At 51.7% G+C, this 27,125-nt stretch overlaps 1 protein-coding gene and 1 non-coding gene across 12 annotated transcripts in view; both read left to right on the top strand.

Moving 5' to 3' along the window:
- The window catches only part of CACNA1B (calcium voltage-gated channel subunit alpha1 B), a 180,455-nt gene that overhangs the window by 121,900 nt on the left and 31,430 nt on the right, over positions 1-27,125 (top strand). For 9 of the 11 annotated variants that reach the window (XR_012124599.1, XM_073220677.1, XM_073220671.1 and 6 more), the window contains 11 exons: positions 506-666; positions 3,006-3,143; positions 3,864-4,065; positions 4,321-4,485; positions 4,761-4,871; positions 5,234-5,317; positions 16,406-16,522; positions 16,932-16,997; positions 18,350-18,441; positions 20,609-20,753; positions 25,494-25,621. Coding sequence is in view for 10 of the 11 variants with exons in the window: in XM_073220677.1 (XP_073076778.1) it covers positions 506-666; positions 3,006-3,143; positions 3,864-4,065; positions 4,321-4,485; positions 4,761-4,871; positions 5,234-5,317; positions 16,406-16,522; positions 16,932-16,997; positions 18,350-18,441; positions 20,609-20,753; positions 25,494-25,621 (1,409 nt within the window). In the remaining variant the exon portion in view is untranslated. The remainder of the gene's footprint in view (positions 1-505; positions 667-3,005; positions 3,144-3,863; positions 4,066-4,320; positions 4,486-4,760; positions 4,872-5,233; positions 5,318-16,405; positions 16,523-16,931; positions 16,998-18,349; positions 18,442-20,608; positions 20,754-25,493; positions 25,622-27,125) is intronic. The other 2 variants (XM_073220675.1, XM_073220679.1) reach the window with 2 other exon arrangements.
- On the top strand, positions 21,806-21,939 carry LOC118970514 (U11 spliceosomal RNA). Its single transcript, XR_005058562.1, has one exon. It is a non-coding gene; the product is annotated as a U11 spliceosomal RNA (small nuclear RNA).

Here is a 27,125-nt window from a genome sequence, read left to right as displayed (position 1 = left end):
CGAGCTCTGAGAATCAGGGACCAGGGCAAGGCTTGGCAGCGTGGGAGTCAGACAAGGCTGTGCCTCCTGGTGGGGGAGCACATGAAAGGAAGCCCAGGTGGTGATGGTAACGGACGGCAGCCTCCTCTGGGCCACAAGACAACGCTGTGAGCCCCTGTCCCGGAGCTGGCCCAGCCCCACAGCTTCCCTGCCCAGTGTTGGTTCCCACTGATGGGCAGGGGCAGAGCACGACCCCCTGGCAGGGCTCGGGCGCAGGAGCAGGGGCTGGCCGCATCCTGTCCCCACTGCTGTCTCTCCATGCCGGCCCCTCCTGATGCAGGCCGCCTGGGCACCAGCTCACACCCGCAGCCCCAGGTTCTTGGGCGCCAGCCTGCCTGCCATCCGCCTCTCCTAGCGCCTCCCACCTACCTCATCAAGGCCAAGATGACCCCTCTGAGAGGAGCACAGGGTCAGGCAGCGCCCGGTGCCGAAGCCACCCTGCGCTCAGCTGCCCCCTCCCCTCCAGGCCGTGTTTGATTGTGTGGTGAACTCCCTGAGGAACGTCCTCAACATCCTGATAGTCTACGTGCTCTTCATGTTCATATTCGCCGTCATTGCGGTGCAGCTCTTCAAAGGGAAGTTCTTCTACTGCACTGACGAGTCCAAGGAGCTGGAGAGGGACTGCAGGTAAACTGAGGCAGGGCCGGGGCAGGGAGCACTCAGAGGGGCCACCAGATGGCCGAGGCCACTTCCACCTCACTGTGAGGCCAGGCCACCCCGGAGCATCCAGGAGAGGCTCTCCTGGGGTGGGGCCAGGGAGGGAGGAGGGGGTTGGTGCGGGCGGGCGCCGGGCCAGTGGTCTCTCTGTGAAGCTCCCTCGTGTGAACGTGCCCCCCTGTCTCCCCTCCAAAACCAGCGGGCAGGGGCTTTCCCAGTCGAGGCTGCAGTGAGCAGGATGGCTGTGGCCGTCTGTGTATCTGTTGGGAGTGCGCCCCTCTGGGTGCCATGGCCAGCCGGGCTCTTGCAGGTGCTGCCAAGTACTTGTGTGGCATCGCGCTCCCTCCAGCATGGATGGCGGCTCGAGCACACCACATCCTGCGGACTCCTGGGGCTTCTGTCTTCTGCGTTTTGGCTTTTCCCGTGTGTGGGCAGTGGCGTTTATCTGTGGGTTGACCGCACGTGGGTGGTGACCAGTGAGAATGAGCACCCTTCCCAGGTGGATGGGCCGCTTGGCCGCCCCTTCCTGGGAAGTGTCCGGGCAAGTCTTTTCCCATTTTCCCAGCTCGGTCCTGTCTCTTTTTGGTTGATTCGTAGGGATTCTTTAAAGTCCTGAACAGGAATGCTTTGCCAGATCTATGGGGTATGGATGTCTTCTCTGTGGGATACTTGGTATTCTTGTGTTGGCATCTTTCAAGGAATAAAGTCTTGCTTGTGATGTAGGCCAATTTATCTTTGTGGTTTTTAGTACTCTTTGGGTCCTGTTGAGGATAGTTATCCCAAGGTCAGGAGAGATGTCCTCTTATGTTTTCCCCAAAAGTTTTATTTTTGCCTTTCACATTGCGATATGTGATCAATCTGGAGTTGATTTTTTTGTGTGTCGCTGAGGTATGAATAACGATACATTTTCTGTACATGGATATCCAGTTGTTGCAGCACCAGTTTTTGAAAAGACCATCCTTTCCCCATTGCAATGGGATCCTTTGTTTTGTATAATACAGTTTTATCAAGATATAATCCAGGTATCATATGATTCATCCACTAAAGGTTTACAATTCAGTGGGCTCCGTGTATTCTCAGGCATGTGTGACCATCACCACAGTCAGCTTCAGGACATTTTCATCAGTTAAGAAACAAACAAACACCCCATAGCCTTAGCTGTTTCCTCTTAGTCCACAGCCCCAGCCTAAGCAGCCGCGGACCTGTTTTTTGTCTCTGTAGATTTCCCTGTTCTGGACACTTCATGTACGTGAAGTCATGTGGTGCTGTGTCTAACTCCTGTCATTTAGCTCAGTGTTTTCAAGGCTCATCCATGTTGTGGCGTCATCCTCTTTTTGGTCGATTATCCCTTTCTCTAGATGTGCTGTGTTTTATTTTTTCTTTCATCTGCTGGCTAGACATTCAGGTTGTTTTTACCTTTTGTCTATTATGATTAATGCTGCTGTGGACACGTGTGCAAGATTTTTTGTGGACAGATGTTTTCATTTCTCTTGAGGATGTACCTAAAAGCAGAGTCGATGGGTCACATGGTGACTGTTTAGAGTTTCAGGAACTACCAGGCCGTCATCCAGAGCGGCCGAACCATTTTATGTCCCCACCGGCAGTGGGTGAGAGCTCTGATTCCTGCATCTCCTTGACAGCACTTGTCATTGTCCTTTTCGCCACCATCCCAGTGGGAGGAAAGTGGTGTCTCTTTGTGGTGTCAGTTTGCATTTTGCTGATGGCTCATTTTGTTGAGTCGTGTGCTTTTCATGTGTGCTCACCGGCCATTTGTACGTCTTCCTTGGAGAAATGTCTGTTCACATCTTTCGCCCACTCTTAATCGGGTTGTCTTTGTTGTCATTGATTGTGATAGTTCATTATATATCCTGGACACAAGTCCCTTATCAGAGAGATGATCTCTGAATATTTTGTCCCGTTTTGTGGGTTGATGATGTCTGTTGAAGCACAAAAGCTTTAAATTTTGATGAAGTCTAATTTATCTATTATTTTCTTTTGTTGCTTGTGATTTTGGTGTCATTCTAAGAATCCATTCCCCAATTTGAGGCCCCTTCTGTTGTAAGCGTTTCATAGTTTCAGCTCTTGCATTCAGGTCTGTCATCCATTTTCAGTTAATGTTTGTATGTGGAGCGAGGTGGGGTCCACCTGTGTTCTTTTGCACATGGAAACACAGCTGCCTCTTGGCCTTTTGTTGGAGACGCTTTCCTTTCTCCAACGAACACACAGTCCTTCAAACACCACTGTCCGTAGAACAGGTATCTCGGACCCTTTGTCTTTCACCTCTAGCCTCTTCTGTGCTCTCATTCCAGGGGCCAGTACTTGGATTATGAGAAGGAGGAAGTGGAAGCTCAGCCACGACAGTGGAAGAAGTACGACTTTCACTATGACAACGTGCTCTGGGCTCTGCTGACACTGTTCACGGTGTCCACAGGAGAAGGGTGGCCCATGTGAGTGTCGTGGGCTCCTCGTGGCTGGTCGGCTGGAGCAGAGGGGCTGGGGCCGGGAGGCCAGAACTTTGCATTCATTTTTGTTCCAGTTGCTCAGCAAATACCCTGTAGGCCCTTGTACCTACGAGGTGAGACATAAGCCCTGCCCTCCAAGAGTGGCTGCCTGGGAAAAAGAAGTCAAACCAAAGAACTCACGGCATAGTGACCTGAAACCATTTTTGAGTGGCTGCAGGCCAGAGGGTGTGGAGCTCTGGCGTCCTCTGTGGCTGGCCTGCTGCGTTCAGTTAAAGGCGGCCAGAGCAAGGTGTGTTCAGTGCCTTGATAGATGGCAGGAGCCTTTCTTTGGCACCGGGAGAACAACCCCCCTGCCCAGAAGGTAGGGTTGATGCTCTGAGCCCAGGGCTTTCTGAAGGCAGGTGAAACTGGGCATGAGCCGGTGGGCCAGGTGTGAGTACGAGCAGGTGAGAGCTGGGAGTGAGCAAGGCAGAGCCTCTGGGAGTAGGACCTCAGGCCCCTGGAGGCCTGGCCTTGGAGGTCTCAGACCCTGAGCACAGGTCTCGTCAGGAAGGTGGCCCGTCTCCGGGAGAGACGGCAGGCCCACGCAGCAGGGCTGGGCCCTGGGCTCAGGTGTGGAAGCTCACCTGTGGCGTTAGGCCCTGACTGTCCCAGGGCTGCGTCCTCATCAGTTCTCCTGACACCTGGCATTTGCTCTCGGCCCAGGGTGCTGAAACACTCCGTGGACGCCACGCATGAGGAGCAGGGCCCGAGCCCTGGGTACCGCATGGAGCTGTCCATTTTCTATGTGGTCTACTTCGTGGTCTTCCCCTTCTTCTTCGTCAACATCTTCGTGGCCCTGATCATCATCACCTTCCAGGAGCAGGGGGACAAGGCGATGTCCGAATGCAGCCTGGAGAAGAACGAGGTGGGCGCCCCGTCCCTCCCCACGCACTGGTGCGCAGTGGGTGCCCTGCTGGGCCCCCCAGTGGGGAGTGCAGGAGGGGCCACCAGGCTTCCTTCTGCCCAGGAGCCGCGCATCGTCGGCTTGGCTCTGGCCGGTGCAGGGGCCGCGAGAGGCTGCATGGTGCTCGGGGCTCCCTGCGGGGGTGGGGGCTGCAGCTGTGTGGTGGGTGCAGTGGGCTCCGGCCTGAATTCTTAGTGCTCCTTTCTCCCCGGGCAGAGGGCCTGCATTGACTTCGCCATCAGTGCCAAGCCCCTGACGCGGTACATGCCCCAGAACAAGCAGTCATTCCAGTACAGGACATGGACATTCGTGGTCTCGCCGCCCTTTGAGTACTCCATCATGGCCATGATAGCCCTCAACACGGTGGTGCTTATGATGAAGGTGTGAGAGGCCCGTGCGGTGCTGGTGGGTGCTAGCTGGGGGTCGGGACTGGCTCAAACCAGCCAGAGAGCCCACCTTCCTCCTGTCAACGTGTGGGAGCTGGGGCACCCTGCAGGCTGGTCCGTGCTGGGTGCCCGTTCCCCTGGGTGTCCCTGTGCCAGGCGGGCATCTCGTTCTGTCTGCCCCCCTGTGCTCTGACAGGAGGCTGGAGAGGTCCCTGCTGGGGGTCTTGGGGCAGCTGAGCCCTTGGCCAATGGCACTTATTCCCCTGGCAGTTCTATGATGCGCCGTATGAGTACGAGCTGATGCTGAAGTGCCTGAACATCGTGTTCACATCCGTGTTCTCCATGGAGTGCGTGCTGAAGATCATCGCCTTTGGGGTGCTGGTACGTGACTTGGCTCCGTCTTAGCCTCTGGGACTCTGCAGTCTGGCTCCCTCTGCATAGGCGGACCTGCAGGACTCTGTTTAAACTGAGAATTCCCCGAGCCCCCCGCCCATCTCCTAGAGGTGGAGGGAGCCAGGTCACTCCTCCCTGGACACATGGCTCTCAATTGTGCACCTGTCCAGGCCTAGAGGTGCCTGGTGGCATGTCTGCTTCACTGCCTCGTGCTGTCCCGCAAGGACATCCCTGGAGTGGCTCATCTCTCCCGTTGTGCCCTTCTGGGTTTGGGACCACTTCTTGCAAATCCTTGTCTGGCAGGGCCTTCACCCACCACTAGCACTGACTGCCCTTCTTTCTCTCTCCAGAACTATTTCAGAGATGCCTGGAATGTCTTCGACTTTGTCACTGTGTTGGGAAGTATTACTGATATTTTAGTAACAGAGATTGCGGTAAGTACTGTTCCCTGTCCCCCCTCCAGGGTCCCAAAATGGTTTCCTTCTAGAGGGTGCTACCTCCAGCTGCTGCCCACGCTGACTTAGCACCTCTCTCTGGCCAGAGTTGCCCAGGAGCCCTGGACAGTTGGAGGGTCCTCTCCACAGGTGGAGTTTGTGGGTGGGGTGTTCTCTCAGCAAATGCTTTTTCTTGGATAAGAAAGTGGTTCCCAAAAGGTCTTCCAGGCTGACGGGCTCAGAATCACCTGGGAGCCCCATGGTAACAACTGATCAGGAAGACAGGATCCTTAAATGTCCTGTGTGTGTGTCTAACATGTAAGTATCTGATAACTTGGCACCAAAAATTTATAAACTGAAACTAATAAGATTTTAGAATATTTTAAAAAACCCTATTTGATATATATGTGACTGGAGATACTCATTCTTACCAAATGTATATGGATTGTATCTAAAAACTGACCAAGTGCTGGAACATAAACTTGCGTCACCAGACTTTAAAGAATCTCAGTAATGAAGCAATATGCTTTGAGTACAGTGTTGTAAGTTAGAATTAAATGGCAAGAACATCTCATCTGCTTGTCTTGGGTTGAATTCTCTGGAGTAGACGCTGAGATGAAGGTTCTTGGAAGGCATTTCTCGGGATGTGTTCCCAGTGGGGAGAAGTCCCGGCATGTGATGGGGAAGAGGGGGGGCCAGAAGGGTGGCGCCCTCCGGAGCCGAGTGTTGGGGGTCCTGTGGTTCGTCCCCGTGGGCTCTTGTGACAGAGTTGGTCACACCTCAGAGCTGCAGAGTCTTTACCCGCTACTCTGCTGTCAAGGCCTGCACTGGGGGATGTCATTTTTCAGACACGTCCTCCACTCTGAGCAGGTGGAGCAGCCTGGGGCAGTGATGAAGGGACACCGGGTGCTGTCCTAACAGGGCCAGCTGCTGCACCCCTGGCCTGCTCAGCTCTGCCTGTGCCTCGCTTCACTCACTCTTCACGTGGGTGCTGGCCCGACTTGGGGCAGAAGAAGGCTCGGAAGAGGAGCCAGCGCTCCCGCTAGCCTGCCGGTCTCCTCCCCACCCTCCAGGAGGCCCCTGGCCTGTGGACAACTTTCTGCTGCTCTGCTTGCTGGTCTGGTGAGGCAACCCTGGCCCTCACCCCATGCGGCTTATGCCCCTGTGTGCCCTGTGGCTCTGGCTGCTGTGATAGTCCATCACAGTTGAGACTCGTCATAGGGGCGCTGAGGAATGCCCCGGTGAGCTGCTGGGCTCCAGACAGATGTGCCCTGTCCTTATGTGGAGGCAGCTCTGCCCTTCGCAATGATCAGCATCCGGTACCGTGACCAGCGTGCAAGTGGCTCTCTGCCTGCTGGTCTTTGGGCCTGAGGTGGCCAATGTGACAGGGGCCACCATGGCTTTTGGTGTTCCGCAGTGGAAGCTCTCCATACCCCTTGAGCCAGGACCTCTAGATTCACCAAACCTGAACGTGGGGAATGGGGAGCGCAGCATCCACCCTGGGTTGCTGAAGTGATGGCGAGGGGCCACCCCTTCTTCCTCCGGTTTCCCGGGCATTGTATTTTGCCACTTGGCATCCAGTACTGTCTCATGGCCATCTATTCATCCTGTAGGAAGAACCCCATCCCCTTAAGGTATGTCACCAAGCTGGCATTTCATCTATGCCTTTATGAGGCTGTTTCAAGCATTCTGTCAGGTCGCACCTCCCAGCGGTGTGGAGTGTGATGTGCCAGTGCGTCCTGTAGCTGCCTGCTCCTTGCACCCCGTCCTCTGCTCGCTCCGAGGCAGTGGTATGTGGGGTCCCGTGTTGATGAGTCTCGGATCACAGTACAGTCCAGGGTCTGCATCACCAAAGGCAGACCCACAGCTGGGATGTGAGTGAGCCCAGGGGGGAGGCAAGTCCCCACCGTTTTCAGGCGAAGGGGTTCCCATGTATGTAACCTGCCCCCGAGTGGCTGGTGTTGACAGCTGTAAGCATGGCTCTCCAAAGAGGCCATGGGGCGAGCTCTGCTTGCAGGAGCTGGGTGCTCACATGGCCACAGCTGCATGAGCCTTGGGAAGAGCGAGCCCAGCTACTGGGTCCAGGCACAGCCTCGTCTCGGCCCCCACAGGCTCCATGCAGGACCTACTGTGTGAACACGGGCTGCGCACCCGGTTTTTAAGTGCCAAGGGTGCCCTCTGGTGGACATGAAAAGAATGGCGCTAATGCAGAGACCTGCACGCGGACCCACTGCCGAGGTCCCTCTGGACGCCCCCTCCCCAAGCTGCGTTCCTACAGAGCCCTGACCCAGCTGGAGCCCAAGCCTAGGGTGCTGTGGTCCTTATGATAGGCAGTGTCTCTCTCCACCTGTGTGGCTGATCAGGCACCGCACCCAGAGCTCTGCCTCGCTGCTGTCTTTCAAGCCATCCCTGCTTGGGGCTCTAGGAGGCCTGCGCCAATATATGAACCAAACCCTCCATAAACCAGATCTGTTTTCCTCCTCATTTTAGTGATCATCCCATGATGTACTGGGGTGGGCAGGGAGCTGAGAGGCCTGGGGGACTGACCACCTGTCCTGGGACTGTGCCCTCTGGAGTTCTTAGGTCTGGTCCCAGACGGGGCACTCCCGTTACAGCTGAGCTGTTGGTGGGCCTGAAGCACACCACCTGTGAGGAAAGCTGTGGTGTGTAGAATACGGATGTCTCATGGTCAGTCTCCCCCAGGACCCAGTAGCCAGGAGTGGCCCCTTGCATTGGTGATTCCAGTGTCATTGCGCAGATGACACGGCCTTGCTCCAGAGCCCTAGGTGGCTGCTCTGACCTTGCTGTGGGGTTTCTAGGGCTCCACGCAGTGCCTCTGCCCACAGATGCCCCAGCCTGGGATCTGTGAATCTCAGGCCCACGTGGCAGGGCCGCTGACCCTGTTGCCCGGCTCTGCTGCAAAGTCCTGTCTTGCTCTGAAACCTCTGAAGCCTAGCAGCTTCGTGCCACGGTAAGTGGGTCGCAGCAGTGTTTCCTAAGTGTGGAATGCTGTCTCCAAAGCCCAAAGAAGCCTACCAAGAGTAGGAGGTGTGAGGTGAATGACTAACCTGTTCTTTGACCCGGAGTCCATGTCCTGGTGTGGCTCACGCCGCTGGTCTGTAGAAGTGGCGCATTGTGTTTCTGCCTCAAGGACAAGGAAAGCTCATTGCGATCCTAAACAAATTCTTCCAGAGAATAGAAGAATAGCGAACATTCCCTAATTTTTTGTGTGAGACTAGTACAGTCCCGATGGCCACATTTTCAAGAACTAGGCTATAAGAAAGGAAGATAATGATCCACACGCACTCTTCAATGTAGATGCAAAATTCTAAACAACATGTAAGCAAACCAAATCCAGCAGTGTGCCAGAAGAGGAAATACAGCGGCCTGTATCCCAAGAACTCAAGATTATGCGTCAGGAAGTCTGTCCCTACAATCTCACGGGAACAGATCAAAGGACACCATTAAGGCGATCTTGTCATGGGTGCAGAGAAGACATTCAACAAAATTAAAATTTTATTCATGATAAAAATTAAGCAGTCTAGGAATTAACTTGATGAAGAGCATTTACCGAAAAATCCTTTGCAACATGGGAAAGAGTCTCTTTAAAATCAGAAAAAGGCAATGATGCCTGTAGCCACTACTTCTTTTCAGCATTGAACTTCAAGGCCTAGTCAGCTCAGTAACTTGACTGTCAACTCCACAAGGACAGAAATTTTTGTCTGCTTTGTTCACCACTACATTCCAGGGCTTAGAATAGAGTGTGACACTTTAGGTTCTCAGGAAATACTTGTTGAATGAATAGGACAAGAAAAAAAAAAAGAGAACCTCTAAGGATTAAGAAAGGAAAAGACAAAGCTATCATTATCCTCCGGTAACATTATTATCTGTTGAAATCTTGAACAATCTAAAACTGATCAGAGTGTCTAGCAAGGTCGCTGAATATGAGGTTACTCACATCAGTTAATTGCATTTTATTGTAATAGCAGCAGTCCTGACAACAAACCTACCAAAATGATGTGTGCAAGACCTTTATTAAATTTTGTCAGCTTTAGTGGAAAATTACTAAACTTCATTGCAAGATATTAAAGAAGGCTTGCATACAGTCATATATCATGTTAATTAACAAATAGTGTCATTTCCTGGAGATGACAATGTTCTCCCAATTGATCTGTAGATTCAATGCAATTTCAATAAAAATACCAATGATTTTGTTTTTGTTTGTTTGTTTGGGAACTTCACATGCTGCTTCTAAAATTTGTAAAAAAGAGCAAGGGCCACAAAACAGGATACTTAAGAAGAAGGTGCTGCTGGAGTGGTGTGAGAGGGTGCTGCTGCCAGTGGCAGGACTGATCATAAAGCTGTAGTGCCTCGGGCTGTCGGCACAGAGATTGCTGAGTGGGCCGGTGGAAAGCATCAAGAGCCTAGAATCAAAGCCGCTTCTTTATGGGGACTTGATGTGTGACTGTCCAGCACTGCCGCTTAGCAGGGAGGGGCATGATAGCTCGGCCTTCCGTGGGAGCGTGACCGATGATGCAGGAAGTGGGTCTCGGTTCACTCAGTTCACAAGCAAAGCTATTTCAAGCAGATGAAAAGACTTAAATATAAAGAGCAAGACTTTAAAACTTTGAAGAGAATGTGGATTATGTTTCAGAACTCGGGGTAGGAACTGATTTATCAAATAAGATATTTAAAGCACCAACCATAACTGAAAAGTAAAAAATAAAGGTTTTTTTTCCCTCTATAATAAGGTTTCTGTTCATCAAAAGAGAAAAGGGCAATCCATGAACAGGGAGAAGATATTTGCATCACATTCCTTCATTTATATATTTAAAAATATTTATGCAGTGTCTGTCATGTGCTAAGTGCTATCCTAAGTGCTGGAACAAAAGGTAGAAATCTCTGCTCTTCTGGAGGTTCATTCTAGTGAGAAATAATCCAGTGTTAGAAAAGGATAGGTAGGCACCAGGGAGAAGGCAAAGCAGAGAGTAGGGCAGGAGATGGTGGGCAGGAGGGGCTTTGTCAGTGTGTCCAGATAAGATGTCATTGAGATGGCGACTTTCCCAGGCCTGGGCCTGGGAGGGAGCCAAGCAAGGAAGGCCTGTCGGGGGACAGCCCTCGTGGAGGCCCCGGGCCTGCGCCGAACCCATGTGTGAGGAGCAGCCGAGGGCTGAGGACCCCGGGCAGGAGCATGGGGAAGGCCTTGCCGTCCGAGTTGCTGTTGGCCTTTATTTTGTGTGAGATAGGAACTGGAGGGCCCTCTGAGGCGGAGTGGCGTGAGCCAACTCTAAGTCCAGCGGGCTGGTTGAGAACGTCATGCAGGGCCCGGGTAGAGGCAGCTCGACCAGAGCTGATTTAGTTGGGTTTTGCCAGAAGCAGACTGTGAAATGAGAAACGGAAAGGTGACCCCAGGAATACCAGGGGAGAAATGAAGCGAGCCCAGGAAGCGAGGCAGCCGAGAAAGTGCTATCAGGTCAGTCACTGTTCAGGATCCAGACTGGGGTCCTGAGCCTCAGGTGCTCCGAGGCAGCTGCGCTTTCTCTGGCTGCTGGCTGCCACTGGTTGAAAGCTGCTGAGGACGGGGGACCAGAGAATGTTTATTCCCTGTCATCACGTCCTGGCCTGGAGGTAGATGCTGACAGCTGGCAGACCCCCGCATCCCCCAACCACTGCTGCTAGGGTGTCAGTCAGTACAACATCCCTGGGAAAGCGTGGCGGTCCCTAGAAGGCCGAACACATGCACCTTCACTCCCAGGTGCACGCGCTGGGGGTGTCTGTGCAAATGTTCACAGCGACACTGGTCACGGTAGCAGACGAACATGTCGGTGATTGTAGTATTAATGCAGCCGAGTGCCACATGACCCTGAAAATGGCATCCACATCGACAGGGATGCTTTTCAAAACTGCTCACTGTCAGACCAAGAGTTTGCACGAGTCTGAGAAGGCTTCATACAGCATTGTCTCATTACAGTGGTTAAGAACAGACAGGCGTAACACATTTTAAGAGTTTGTAGTAAGCCTGTAAAGAAAATCAGTTATTAGTAAGAATTCAGGGCAGTTACTACGTCTGCAGAGGAGAGAGGGAGACAGTCAGGAATGGCTTCAAAACTAATAGCGACATTCTGTTTTTTTAAGCTGGGTGATGAATATATGAATATTTTATTATTTTTCTTTAAAAGGTGTATATATACATATATTTATACACATTCTTTCGTTTATATGCTATGTTGCATGGTTTTAAAAAGTTAATGATCTGAGTAATCCAGGTGAAAAGCTGAAAGCTGCCATTTTAGCCAAGAAACCAAGGTTGGTTTGCTCCGCTGTCTGCTGGTGTCGCGTGTTCCCCGAGTGCTATCCCCTTGGCCGTGTGCTCCTCACCCAGCGTGGTTTTCGGCGAGGTGTGAGCTGGCTGCACTTCTGATGCCTGCAGGCCTCCTCCTCGGGCGTAGGCATATTTATTCCCCCTGGTAAAGGGACCCAAACCTTGTGCTCCCAACTGCAGGGACACTGCTCTGGGGGTTTCTGCATGTGTATGGCTCCGTGCGAGAGCAGGGACTAACGAGAGGCCATCAAGAGGGAGCAGGCAGGGTGACCGGCTGATGTCACAGGCACCAGTGCACAGCTTTGTCTTCTAGGGAAACCTCCCCCCAAGAGGCTTGTGAATATAAAGCAGAGATCTCCTGTAGTGCAGGTGGCCAGAAGAGGCCAGCACCTGTCCCTCAGTTGCTTGAGGGACACTCAAGGCCAGGGCACCTTGTGGTTGCTTCAGACCTTACTTCAAACAAGCCCTCCATGGTAGCCACCATCAACCCTTGGTGCCCTGCAGGGCTGGTGGGAGGGCTGAAAAGCCGTTGAGGCTGGAAGTGCAGCTGTCCGTGGCCACACAGCTGTCAGAGCTCAGTTCTTCACCCTGTTCTGCCGGGAGGAGAAACGATGAAGCCATCAGTGGATTAGTGGTGTCTTTTTTTCCATTTGCAATCACTTCATATGTTACTTTGTGAATGCACTTTTTTTTCCGTAGGCAAAAATATGAGTGTCAGTTCCCATCCCCAACTTTAAAATCAAAAGAGAGCAATAATATTAACCAGGGTCGTGTAGAAAGCGACCATATAACTGACATTGATTTCTTTGCCTGGAGATAAAAAATAAGTGTCTGTGAGTCATCTTTGGATTTGCATTACAAACAGGAATGCAAATAATGCCACACTGCATAACCTACAGATTTCAAAAGTAATGTTTTGATTTGATACATTTCAAGCAAAATATGCAAAGTCTGCCAAAATCCTAAAATTTTCCAGAGAAGTGTTCAGAGTTTGAGTTTTTGCTTGTGTTGATGACTCATTTTCTCTTTTGTTTTCTGTTTTTGTTCTTGATTCACCTTAATCTACCTGCTGACTCACGCCACCCAACAACATACAATGCGAAAACCATGTCTCCGTCTGTGTGTTGCATATCCGCTGCTCAAACATCCCAATTTGTGAATAATATGCAAATATCCATCCATGAAAACATCACGTACAGGAAACGGTTGGTTCCATGGCTTTACACAGTCCTTGACTCCTCGCTCCGCCCCTCTTCCTTGTGTCTCCTGCGACCCCTCACCCCTGCCCCCCCAGAGGTGTGCGGCCATGCCTGGCTGCACCTGTCCCCTCTGGCCTCCTGTGCACTCTGCCCAGCTCCTGGGTTCCAGCAGGGGCTTCTGAGGGCCATCCAAGGACCCTTGGATGGTGAGAACTGGCCTTGGGCAGAGTAAGGAATTGGGGGCTTCCAGGTGAGAGGCAGGTATGTGCCTGGACAGTTTTCCTGTGGGACTGGCTTGGAACCGGGTCAGTTTGGTGAGGTGGGATTTGGACTTGACCCCTGCGGAGTCCATGGTTCCTGTTGCACCGCCTCACAACAGCCAAGGTTTGGCTCCCCTGCCGTGTCCTTCCTGTATAGACGCTTCCATGTGGGGTCCCACCTGGGGCACAGGGCTGAAAGGGGGTGGACATTCTGTCTGCATGACTCAGAAAAGGTTGCGTGAGGCTGACTGAGTGGGAGAGGTAGTCTGCCCTGGCAGGCAGTGGAGCACAGGGCTCCGTCCAGGCATCGCTGATTCACGCGTGCCCCCTTGGTCTCCAGTTTGGAAGGAAGGTGGCAAGACCCCCGGGGCTTCCTTCCAGGTCTTTAGGAATATTTGAGAGGAGAGCAGACATACCAGGAACAGACTGAACTGAGGCTGTTGGCTGGAAATTCATATAAAGCAGCACATATTTAAGATAGCTGTTACAGAATGAGTATTTGTGACAAAGGGTTTCATGATTGGAGCAGAGAACCTTGAGTTTTCAGAAAATGCCATTTGGGTGCCACAGGAACACCAGGTGATGAGCTCTGCACAGCCCCTGACCCATATCCCTCAGCTCTCTGCTCAGCCCCTCTGTGCTCTCCTGGGCGGAAGGCGTATTTTGCATCCTCCTCATCGCCTGACACGCCTCACAGGTGGGTGCGGCACCGTGCACAGCTCTGTCTCTATCATTATCCCCGTGAGCGCGGAAGCCGAGCAGGAGAGCAAGTCTGCCCAGTGGACTGCTGGGCTTCAGCCCCAGAGCGCGCTGGCCCAGCGCGAGGGGGGCCCTGGCTCTGCTGCTTCCGGAGACCTTGACCAGAGGCAGGGAGGCGCTTGGTATGGGTGGGTGGGGTGCCAGTCTTGGTCTGGAGCCACTCAGCCACCTCTGGGGGCACTGCTTCACAGTGCTCAGTGTGCCTTGAACTTCCTTCCACCTGGGCACGATGTCCTCTTGTGGATGAGGAAGCTGGGGTTCAGAGGAGCTAGGGACCACAGTGCCCTCAAGGTGGGCCAGCTAACACATTGAGGGGGTGTGTGAGGCACCTTTCCTGACTCAGGTAGGTGGCAATAAGGGCAAGCCTGGCTCTGAAGTAGGTGTAGTTATTGGGCCATGCAACAGGAACTATGGGCTCTGTGGGATGGGCTGAGGCCAGAGGGGACTGCATAGCCACTGGGAGGCTGGCTCTGCTGTCCCGCATGCAGTCTGCATGGTGGTGCCTGGCAGCCCCCACCCTGGGTGCTGCCCCTCTATGCTCAGCCCGTCACGCTGCTGGGCGCCTCTGGCTCTGTCACCATCTGTTCTCATGGCTCTCTAGGGCTGTCTGTCTGTCTGTCTGTCACCACCCCCACTCTTCTCCTAAGAGCCTACTGGAGCCGGAGAAAGAAGCCTGGAAGGTGGGGTGGGAACTTGAGTCTCAACAAAAAGTGGCAAGTGACCCAGTGAGCTCGCCGTTTGTGCGTTGATCTGTATGAACAGTGCCTCCCTTGCCTTGCTTGTCTTCCATCCCTTCTTCCTTGCCCTTTATTTTCCCCGAGTATCTCTGGGAAATCTTGCCCGTGCCAGCTGTCTGAGAAAATTGCTTTGAGCTGGGTGGATGCTGACTGTGTTATCACAGTTTGGGCCCCTCCGGACCCACCTGAACAGGTGGTTCAAAAGTGGAGACCCCCTGAGGAGGCCTGGCCCTTGGCAGCCCCCTCCCCTTGCTCTGTTTTACTGTCTTGTGTGAAAGGTTTCCTGGTACTATAAACAAAGTCCCCATTCTCTCTCTGTGTCTGTCTTCTTGTGGGGACTGGCTCACCCCCTCAGGGCTCACAGAGCTGAGACAGCATGGGCGTTTCTTGTATGTCCTGTCTACGACAGAGATAGTCTCCCCAGCTCCAGCAGGGGAGGGGGCTGCGCACAAACCTGCGTGCCCTCCGGGTCCCACACTGAGGTCCACTTTTGCCTTTTATCTGATCTGTGCCCACTGACTTGCCCTCATCTCCGAGGCGTAGTATAAAACCAGCCTCACGCCCCTGGCTCCAGCTTCCTGCCTGTGAGCCGCCCCCAAGGTGACTATAGGTCCTTAGCAGCAGAGACAGTCCAGGGTCCTCAGCCTCCTGGTTATAACCCAGGAAGCCAGCCCCTGAGAGCGGAGCATTTTCAGGAGAGCGACAAAGTCTGGGTCGGGGCCACCGACTCTGGAAATAGGAGTGAGACCTATCTCTCCACTGAACGCCTTGTCCCAGCCAAGACCAGACGGGCAGCCCCAGGACAGGGCCAGCGCCTCTGCCCAGGCTCCCACCACGCCCGCACGTGCGCCTGCTGCTGGGGTCTCATTCAACATGGATGCTTTCTTCGCTGTATTTGACCACTGAATCTGGCAGCACAATGCGTTGAAGCCTGAGCTGCTTGCATATTGTAAAACACCAAAGTGGCAGGAAGCTGCTCGCACGATGTATGCGGGCACCCAGTCTCTGAGCAGACAGAGCGTGGGAAGCTGCCCAGGTCCACGAGCACCCCCACCTACTCATGGGCGCCACCCATAGATGTGTCTTACGAAAGGGACCTGTGTAATTAAAGGTGGCCGTGGGCCAGGGCGGAAGCCTCACTCCCAGGTAATCTGTGGAGTCGTGAGGTTGTTGATTCAGTCAGAGCTCGGCTTTGAGCTCCTTAGATGAGGAAGCAGAGACCTGTTTGCAGATCACAGAGGTGGGTTCTGTGGCCCAAGCACAGGACCAGCACTTATACCCCTACAGTGCCAGGTCTGCAGGCGCCAGGAGCAGGCCCGAAGGAGGTACCCGCTCCTCTGCTGGGTCCCAGGCAGGCTAGGCCTTGCAGGGGGTGGGGGCGGGTGGGTCTCTTGAGAGGCGCTCAGTGGAGAAGCAGCCCTGCTCAGCCCCCACTGCCTGGTTGTGTCCTGCAAGGAGAGACCAGTGTTGGAGGCCAGCCACAGCTGGTCCCCCAGTTCCACCAGGCAGCAGGGGGATGCTTCGGAGAGCTTCTCCTCATCCCACCCTGTCTGGGTTAAGGGAGCCTGGAGTAGAGTGGGTTCTTCTTACTTGCTGCATGAGAAGTGATTTGCAACCATAAGCTTTACTTTCAAAGGTTTTCCAGTGGCTGAATGATGCTTAGATGTGGAGCAGTGACGTTTTGTTTTAATCTCTTTTTACCCACTTTGTTTGGGACCACAGTGACTTGGGCAGTGGCGGGTGGGGGACAGCTCGCCTGCACATGCAGGAGACTGGCTTCCAAAGGTCAGAGAGCAACCTCTTCCCTGCAGAACAACTTCATCAACCTCAGCTTTCTCCGCCTGTTCCGTGCCGCTCGGCTCATCAAGCTGCTTCGTCAGGGCTACACCATCCGCATCCTGCTGTGGACCTTCGTCCAGTCCTTCAAGGTGAAGCCCAGGCAGGGCCTTGGTGTATCCTGAGCCCTCTTTCTTCATGCACATTGGTGTGCCCTCCCCCGCCCGAGAGGCCCTCTTCCGGAAGCTGGGAGGGGGCCACGTGTACACATCTTGTGCACACCTACTGTCCTCTTGTAGTTTGTGAAAATACTGTACATTACCCAGAGAGAATCTTGCTAATGCTCACAAAACTTTGAGGTGTGTTTTACAACTCTGGTTGTAAAGGAAGAACCCGGGGTAGTCGCTTGTTGGAGGGGCTCGATGGTTAGTGGGCTGGATCTACACTGCTGAGGTGTGTGTGGCTCCAGAGACCCAGCAGCCATCCACTCTCCAGATGAGGCCTGAGCAGGGCAGCAGAGTGGCACTCCCTGGAGCTGACCTGTCCTCCGTGTGTCCACAGGCCCTGCCCTACGTGTGCTTGCTCATTGCCATGCTGTTCTTCATCTATGCCATCATCGGCATGCAGGTGGGTGTGCCGCCGGGATGGGCACACAAGGGGCTCCTGACCCCTGAGGCGAAAGGGCATTGATCATGGTCATTAAAGGGTAATGATGACAAGTCGATACTTGGAAAACATTGCTATGAGCTGTTTTAAGCACTTTATGAGCTCAGTCTTAGAAAGACTGTTCTTTGGATGAGAAAACAGGCACTGTGAGGTTAGGTTTTTGCCCGGGGTCCACTAGTGAGGGGCAGCTGCACCCTCTGTGGGTAAATACATCACCAGGCTCAGGTGGAATCTTGCTGGGCTGTGTTGGGGCGATGGTGGGCTTGTTTGACTGGGAACTGGGCCCCCAGGTCGTGGAGAGCTTGGGCACATCGGCATGATGCCAGTGGCCTGCAGAGTAGTAGCTGGTCATCCTGTCAGTCCGGCAGCGATTCTGTAGGCCACTGCTGCTTTATAGGGGCGTATATGCCACTGAAGAAAAGTCGGCAGGATCATCTCGGATCACGCTACTTGTCAAATCCGGCACAATGTAGATATTATTTATTTTGCCGAAGAACACTGTCATCTTTTGGAAAAACATTTAAAAGACACCAAGCAGAGTCCCAGTCATGCACTTTTGGCGCCTGGCCACTCTCCAACAGCACAGGCGAAGGATGGGCTTCGCCAGTGTGCGAGGAGCCAGGGTCCTGAAGGTCAGTGGAAAACTGATTTTCAGACTGTATTCCAGGGACTGAAGGCTCCTTTTGCTTTATGACGCTTTCTAAAACAAAGCAAATGTAGTTTTTTTCCTGCTTTGCTTTGTGAATGTGCAGAAACATAAACATGAACACCACTGATCTTTATTTTGGGTGGACATGGGATACTTTGTAAACTTTCCAGCTGAAATTTTCCAGATTTTAAGCTAAGTGTAGTTAGTAGCTCATTGCATTTCTAATCCTAAAGAAAATCAATTCAAATTGATAAAAACCATCCCATTGTGATATTTGCACAGAAACTTAAAACAAAACCTAAGTGATCTCTCAGAGCTGTTGCTCATGGAGTCATTCATGAGAGCATGAACTGTAACACAGCAGAGCCTCAACTCAGCTCCGGGTCCCATTCTTACGAGTCATGTGGACTTGCATTCCTGGACAGGCACAGGGCGGGAGCCGGCACACGTGGAGTTGTGGGGCCCCGATGCGCTCCCCCTCCTAGAGGCTTGCCCTGTAAACGCACTGCCAGGCGGGGCTGGGAGCCCTGACGGTGGCCCCCATGGACAGGAGTGTTCTAGCTCAGGGCGGTGTCCTGCCCCCTGTGGGTCCTCACATGCACATACACGCCCCTCTGCCTGGCTGCAGGTCCTGAAGACCCAACAGCCTTCTCTTCCATTTCAGGTTTTTGGGAACATTGCTTTGGACGATGATACCAGCATCAACCGGCACAACAACTTCCGGACATTTCTACAAGCCTTGATGCTGCTGTTCAGGTGTGTGGTTTGGGCAGCCAGCTCAGGCCAGCCTCTCCAACCCCTAGGCCATGGTGGCCTCCCCGCAAGGGGCCTTTCTAGTGTTTGCTCCCTTTCTGTTTGTCCTCTGCTAAGGTTCCTGGACCTCAGACAGACTGAGGGGAAGCCCCTGGGCCAGGCCAGCCTCCACCGCCTTGTCTCTGCTCCTCGGCCGCAGCTAAAAGGCCTCCAGGGGGGCTGGGAGCACCGAAGATGCCCAGCAGTGCTTCTCTTGTGCGCAGGCCTCAAGGCTCCAGCTGAAGCCCTGCTGACTGGGGGGATCTGTGGGGTAGCGAGAAGCAGGGGACCAGGGAGGCCACAGCTGACAGCATGCATAGCTGCTCATGGACTGAGACACCCAGCTGACTAGGGCCTGCACCTCTGCTGTCCACTCATGGGGGCCGAACTTCTCTGGGCTCTGGCGTGCAGCCAAGCCATGCAGCACGGTGAAGCCCCAAGGGGCACAGGGCTTGTTTGATGCTCAGAGACCACCTGCGAGGCTCAGCACCTCCTCCTGTTCTTAGGAGTGGCACACCCTCCGTGGGCGGGAGGCTGTTTAACACCCGGGTCAGGAATGAGCTTGGGGGCAGAGGGGAGAGAGGTGAATGTGTCCCCCTGCCCCCAGAGCCTCTCTCGCCAGCCAAGCCTACCATGTGATCCCAGTAGGGAAGAGAAAAGCTGTCTCCGGGGATTTATGGTGGAGGGGCTCTGACTACAGACCCTGTTTTGGGGCCCCTCCCTGGCATGTCACCACCTGTATGCAAATGTGTTGGGCCACTGCGAGGCCTGCGCTGGGGGCTGCCCTATGCACATGCATTCTGAGGGGTGATGGGTGAGCTCAGACCCAGGCCTGCTTTACTCCCCTGCCTGAGGAGACTTTTCTGACTCCTGTTCTTTGTATCAGCTGAACAAGCGACATTAGGCTTACACTTTTCCTAAAGAGCAGAGTTTCTCTGAGCTTTAGCTGTTACATTAATTCTATTTCTTTCTTTATTAATATCCTGCCTTGTGCTTGAGAAGATTTGAGACAGGCCCATGCAATCAGCCTTAGTTGTAAGCCTTTGGTCTCAAAGATCTCTCTTCTCCCTGGTCTTTGTCTCACATGTGAGCCCCTCATCAATCAGGCTGGCACAGGTTGGTATGGCCATCCTACAGGAAGCCCCATGCCTAGCTGTCATCAGTGGAGAGCGGGCCTGGCCTCTGCCCAGGGCTGCCCACGCAGGCAGCAAAGGGGGGACCCAGGCCTTTGGCCTGCCCGTGAGCACCCGTGTGGCCCCTGGTGCTGGCTGTGTGCCCAGGAACAGATCCCATGCAGGAGGGCCCTCCAGGGTGGCTGCTCGGGCTGGAAGAGCTCCTGGTGTGTCTGTGGAGCAGGAGAGGCCGGCATGGCTGCAGTGGGCTGAGCTGGGAGCACAGGAGGGAGCCAGGTCAGGGAAGGAGCGGGCAGTGGGTTGCTGGATCATGTGAATTGTGGCCTCTGCAGTGATGAAGGGTCACTGGGAGGAGGAGTGACACTGTCTGGCATGGGGTCAGTCGACCTGCTGGGCCGCCGTGTAGGTAGACGGAGAAGAGCGGTGGGAGGCTGTGGCAGCAGCTCAGGGAAGTGGTTGCCATTCAGTGCCAGGCAGTGAGACACCGTGAGAGCCTGGCTGGTTTTTGGAGGTGGATGAGCTGATACACAGCATGTCGCAGGGGGAGAGAGAGCCGGAGAAATGGATGGCTCGGGGGTATTTTTCCAGCAGCTGGAAAGATGGAGTCACCATTTCTTGAATGGAGGGAGGCTGGGACGGCATGTGTGGGGGGGAGATCAGAAGCCCAGATGGGGTGCGCTGGCCTCCAGGTGCCAGATGCCCGCAGCGGGGTCACTTACCACAGTGCCGACTCTTCTCGCGCAGAGGACTGGATCTAGTAACAAGTGCTTTCCCAGTTCATGACCATTGGAGAATCTAACGCAGAGGGTCCTTTTCAAGAAGCAGCCATCTGTTACCCGTGCCTTGCACATGTGCTGTTTCCTGTCCGGAAGGAAGCGGGAGGAGGGGGTGGGGTGCCCTTGGACCAGCTCCCCTGAGTGCTCGGGCGCCCCCGATCCCCTCCCAGGCTGGTCCCTGGCCGGCCCCCGTGAGCCTCACAGCTCTGCCCTTCTTCTCAGGAGTGCCACGGGGGAGGCCTGGCATGAGATCATGCTGTCTTGTCTCGGTCACCGGGCCTGCGACGAGCCTGCCGGTGCCAGCGAGTGTGGGAGCGACTTCGCCTACTTCTACTTCGTCTCCTTCATCTTCCTGTGCTCCTTCCTGGTAAGGCCGTGTCTCTGCGCCCCCCTTCCTGCCTCACTCCCTCTTGGGACCCCCTGTGTCTCCTGCTGATCTCTGACTTTGATTCATGTCACATCGCAAGTTGATTCCATGTTGGTGGCCCTTGCTTCCCCAGAGACGATGACCTCATTAATCCTAAAAGGGCTCATGCGGTGATGAGCTCCTGTGGGGCCAGCTCTCACTTCATGGAAAGGATTTAAAGTCTCCATGGGGCAGTTGTCTCTTAGTTTTCAGTATCTACCATTGTGATGGGACGAATAAACAAAATGTGATATGAACATATTACTCAGCATTAAAAAGAAAGGCATTCTGACACATACTACAGCATGAGTGAACTTTGAAGACATTGTGCTAAGTGAATTAAACCAGTCACAAAAGGAAAAATACCATATTATTCCACTTATGTGAGGTACCGAGAGTAGTCAGATTCATAGAGACAGAATCCAGAATGGGGGTCGCGAGGGTTGGGAGGAGAACGGGGAGCTGACGTTTGAAGGGTATGGACTTTCAGTTTGGGAAGATGTGAAAAAGCTCTGTAGATGGATAGTGGTGGTTGCACGATGGTGTGAATGTACTTAATGCCACTGACCTATACTCTTATAAATGGTTAAATAAGTTTTTTGTTCTGTATATTTTACCATAATAAAAATGTTATTTAAAAAAAAATTAGCACCAATCCTATTCAAACTTTTTCCAAAAGAAAAATGGGGAGAGAACACTACCTGACACAGTCTACGTTGCCATCATTACCCTGAAACCAAAGGCAGACCAAAGTGCCACAAGAAGGCTATACACAGGTATCCCTCATGAATATGCACGTGAAGGCCCTGAACAACATACTACCAAACAAACTCCGGCAATGCATTAAAAGGGTTGTACACCAAAACCAAATGGGACTTAGTCCAGGAATGCGAGGGTGGTGCATCATGTGAAAATCAGTCAGTGTGATGAGGAAAAAGACAAATGATCATCTCAATAGCTGTAGAAAAGCATCTGACAATACTCAACACTTTCATGATAAAAACACATAGCAAAAAAAGGGCTTCTGTCATGAGTGCCACACACCAGGCGGTTCATTTGCTCTTTATGTGGAATCAACATCAAGAGATTTTGGAAGCACAATTTTTTGACACTCAGGCAGCTGGTGATTGTTGGTCCTGGCGCCGCCCCCGACCCCAAAAAAGAAAACACATAGCGAGTGGAATAGAAGGTAACTTTCTTGGCCAGATAAAGGGCTTATATGAAAAATCTACAGCTAATGTCATACTCAACAGTAAAAAGCTACAAGCTTTCTCCCAAACATCAGAAACAAGACAAGGATGCTCACTTTCATCACTTGTAGTCAACATTGCTGTGGAAGTCCTGGCCAGAACAATCAGGCAGGAAGAAATAAAAGGCATCCAAATTGGAAAGGAAGAAGTAAAACTGTATCTATTTGCAGATGATGTTATCCTGTATATAGAAAACTCCAGAGAATACATACATGTACACACAAAAAACCCCCTCAGAGCTAATAAATGAATTCAGCAAAGTTTCAGGGTACAAAATCAACACATAAAAATCAGTCATGATTCTGTGCACCAGCAATAAACAATCTGAAATAGAAATTAAGAAAATAATTCCATTTCTAATAGCATCCAAAAGAATAAAATAACTAAGAATAAATAAATAAATACCCATGGAGGTGAAAGTCTTGCACACTGAAAAATTTTGCTGGAAAAAATGAAAGAAGACACAAGTAAATGGAAAGACATCCATATACGTGAATCAGGAGACTTAATATTGTTAAGATGGCAACATTCCCCTAAAGTGATCTGTAGATCAAATGCACTCCCTATCAGAATTCCAATGGCCTTTTTTGAAAGAATGGAAAAGCTGATCCACAGATTCATATGGAAGGTCAGGGAACCCCAAATAACCAGCACAATCTTGAAACAGTAAAGTTAGAGGACTTACATTTCCCTATTTCAGAGCTTACTACAAAGCTACGGTAATCAAAATAATGTGGCTGAATAGATATTTTTCCAAAGAAGACATACAGATGAACAACAGGTAAATGAAAAGTTTCTCAATTTCACTAATCAGGGAAATACAAATCAAAACTACAGTAAGCTATCACGTTCTCTCACCTTCAGAATGGCTACCATCAGAAAGACAAGATACAACAAGTGTTGAGATGAAGGTGTGGAGAAAAGGGACCCTTTGTCGCTGCAGGTGGGAATGTGAATTGGTGCAGCCACTATGGAAAAGAGCATGGAGCCTCCTCAAAGAATTAAAAATAGAAACGCCATAAGATCCAGCAATCCCACTTCTGGACATATATGCAAAGGAAATGAAATCAGGATATTGAAAAAATATCTGCACTCCCATGTTCACTGCAGCATTATTCATAATAGCCAAGATATGGAAACCATCTAAATGTCCATCAACAAATGGTTGGATAAAGAACATGTGGTCTATACATACAATGGCATATTATTCAGTCATAAAAGGAGGAAATACTGCCATTTGCAGCATAGATAGACCTTGATCTGCAGATTAATTGACAGCTAGTTCAAATTGCTAATTGAAATGAGCCAGACAAAGACAAATACTGCGTGGTATCACTTAGATGTGAAATCTAAGAAAAGAAAAAGTCAAACTCATAGAAACAGAGTAGAAAAGTTGTTGCCAGGGGCTGGGAGGTGGGAGAAATAGGAAGATATTGGTAAAACGGTATAAACTTACAGCTGTAATATGAATAAAGTCTGAGGATCTAATGCAAAACATGGTGACTATAGTTGGTAACAATACATTGAGATTTGCTAAAAGAGTAGAACTTAAACATTCTACCAAAAAAAGAGAGAAGTATGTGAGGTGATAAATGTAGATGGGGGGAATCCCATCAAAAGGTATACAAATATCAAATGATCACATTGTACACTTTATCTACAATTTTCTTCATTAATTATACCTCAGTATAGCTGGAGGTGGGGGAACAATACCGGCATGAAGATAGATACACACACCAACAGAGTGGAGTTGAGAGTCCAGAAGTGAACCCAGACATCTATGCCCAATTGATTTCTGACAAGGATGCCAAGACTATTCAATAGGGAAAAAATAGTTACTTCAACAAATGCTAAAGCGACAACTAGATGTCCACATGCAGAAAAATTAAGTAAGTTGAACCTCCACCTCACTGTATATACAAACATTAATTCAAAATTGATCAAAGACCTAAATGTAGGAACTAAAATTGTAAAACTCTTAGAAGAAAATGTAGGGGGCAAACCTTCATGACCTCAGCTTTGGCAAATAATTCTTAGATTTGACACCAAAATCAAAAGCAATAAAAGAAAAAATAGACAAATTAGACTACCCAAAATTAAAAACTTCTGAACATCGAAGGACATTGTCAAATATGCAAAAGTACAGTCTAAGGAATGGGAGAAAATATTTACAAATCACATATTTTATAAAGAGTTAATATCCAAAATTTGTAAAGAATTTTACAACTCAAGAAAAAGACAAACAACCATATAAAAAAATGGGTAAAGATATTCTTCTGAAGATATGCAAATAGCCGAGAAGCACATGAAGATCTTCAGCATAGTTGGTCATCAAGGAAACGTAAATCAGAACAATAACCAGATACCATTCAATGTTCAGTAGAATGACTATAATAATAAACTTTTCAATGGAAAATAATGAGTGTTGGCAAGGACATGGAGAAATACTAACACTTGTACATCCTTGGTGGGAATATAAAATGCAGCAACTTATGTGGAAACAGTTTAGAGGTTCCTCAAAAAATCAAGCATAAAATTACCACATCACCCAGCAATTCCACTCCTCGGTATATAGATGTGTCAGTCCATAAATTTGTACATGAATGTTTATAGTGTCATTAACCATAATAGACTAAAGGAAAGGTGAAAGCAACCAAACATCCATCAATGGATGAATGGATAACAAATCGTGGCGCAGACCTACAATGGAATATTATTCAGCCAGAAAATGGATGAAACTCTGACACACAATACACCATGGATGGACCCCCAAAAACATCACACTAAGTGAAAGAAACCAGACACAGAAAGTCATATATTGTATTATTCCATTTATATGAGATATCCAAAATTGACAAACCTGTAGATACAGAAAGGAGATTGGTGACTGCCGGGGAGGAGAGGAGGGAAGACCAGGGGAGCAATTACTTGATGGTGCAAGGTTTTCTTGTGGGGTTATAAAAAAATCTTGGAAACTAGAGGGGTGGTAGACACATGACATTGTGACTACATGAAATACCACTGAATGGTGCGCTTCAAAATGGCCACTGGTATGTGAATTGCAACTCAATTTGTAGAATCGAGCCTCTAGACTCCAAACTACTAACTCCAAAGTCACTGGTTTCCTTGAAAGCCAGCTGAGAGCGGAAAAGGATGGGGACTGCAGAGGGGGTAGGTCGACCTTGACGCAGGATGGCCATGGACATGAGAGGACGGAGCCTGGGTCAGGGTGGGGCAGCAGGAGTAGAGAGCAGAAGCCCTCAGGGGACCGATGCCGGGCTAGGACCCTGGTGGCCGAGGCCGTGGGGAGAGCCGGTCTGGGCAAGACTCCGCCTGACCCCTGTTGCCCCGAGGGTCTCACCCGGAGTGGTGGGGGGTCGGCGGGGGCAGGGGGCTGGGGGAGAGGCGGCCCGAGGTCTGTATGTCACCTCTTCTCCTTCCTGTCCTACAGATGTTGAACCTCTTTGTGGCTGTGATCATGGACAATTTTGAGTACCTTACACGGGACTCTTCCATCTTAGGGCCTCACCACCTCGACGAGTTCATCCGGGTCTGGGCCGAGTACGACCCGGCTGCGTGGTGAGTGAGCGCCCGTGCTCCGTGGTCCTCTGGGGCCGTCCAGACCCACGGATGGGACAGGGCTGAGGCGGCTTTGGACGTGTTTCAAGTGAATGCCCTCCTCGGGTTTCGGTCGGTCCCAGGCTTCCGTCCTGCTCCACATGGCCCGGCGCCGGGTCCCCTCCCGGGAGGCACTCTCCTCACTCTCTGTCTGCTTCTGTATAGCTGTGTGGGTGGAGACACCCTGTTTTGAGACCCTCAGGGTTTCCGTGGGGCCTGGGAACCCCAGGGTTCTTGCTGAATGGGAGTTTACTGTTTCCTTACAAGGCCTGCTGCATGGGGGTCATGGGGGGTCTGGAGGAGGAAGGTGCGGGCACAGCAGAAGGCCATTCTCTCAGGGCCTCACCGTCCTCACAATGCCCAGAGGCCTTCATGGGCATAAATGACGTAGGGCTGTGGGACAGTTTCCCTGGTGGGCTCCCGGCTCTTCCGGTCTGCCATCTCCTTCACGGACGGGAGCCACTGTGCACCTCTGTGTCCCCAGTCCAGGCTGCAAGTAGTGGGCACTCGGTGAACATGGATCACAGTCAAATGAGCTATCAGGGAGGGTCTAGTGTGTTTAAGGCCACTCGGTCATGGTGGGAAGGGGGTATCGCGTTGCAGAAGTGAGAGTGATTGCTTCCAGACGGAGCAAGGTCTCAGGAAGGGAGTGACTTGGGGTCAGGGGTTGGAGAGCAGGTCCCCGCGGTTCCTGCACACCATGGCATGCCTCTGTCCCTGGGCTAGCAAAGCAGACGAGTTCCCCATCTGCCCATTTGTCTGTTCCTTCCTCACTCGCTCATTCACTTGGTCATTCATTCATTTATTCATTCACTCTCTTGAGGGGTTACTTAGTAGTTACTGAGGGCATGCCCTCCACAGGCAAAATGCAGGACGCGGAGTGGCCAAGAAACCTGGCTCCTGGGTAAGACCCAGGCCTGCCCGGCGCCTGAGAGCTTGCAGACATGCACGTGAAGGAACTGTGCAGTGGTGCATGGGTGGGCCATCCCTTCCTGTGCTCCAGGGGGACGAGAAGACTGTGGATCCGGGGTTCAGCCACTTCCCACCTCTTCTCTTTGGGGCCCCCAGGCGGCCATCTCCTCCTTGCACAGCTCTGCGTCTGGGCACCCTTGTGTGGTAGCGGCCTGTGTCCTTGTGGTGAGCATCCTGCTGCCAACAGAGTGCCTGACCTCTGCCTGTTTTTCTCTAACTGAAGCTCAGCGTGGAGAATGCTCCAGAACTTTCTGACCCCTGAGACTGAGGCCTGGGAGCTTGGCTATGTTCCCTCATCCCTCATGCAGCCTCCCAGGAGCCCCAACCCCATCACAGTGAGGATCCAGAAGGTGCCGTGTGAGGCCCTTCCCGGTCTGGACAAACCCTGCAGGCCCACAGCACCTCTGGGTGTTTTCCATTATTTTGAAAAACGTAATATTTTCACAAGGTGCAGAACAAGTACAGCCGTTATCCATGTGTCACAGTGTATGAG

This window comes from Manis javanica, chromosome 2 (assembly GCF_040802235.1).
Source record: "Manis javanica isolate MJ-LG chromosome 2, MJ_LKY, whole genome shotgun sequence".
NCBI lineage: Eukaryota > Metazoa > Chordata > Mammalia > Pholidota > Manidae > Manis > Manis javanica.
This window is presented reverse-complemented; position numbering and strand designations above follow the sequence as displayed.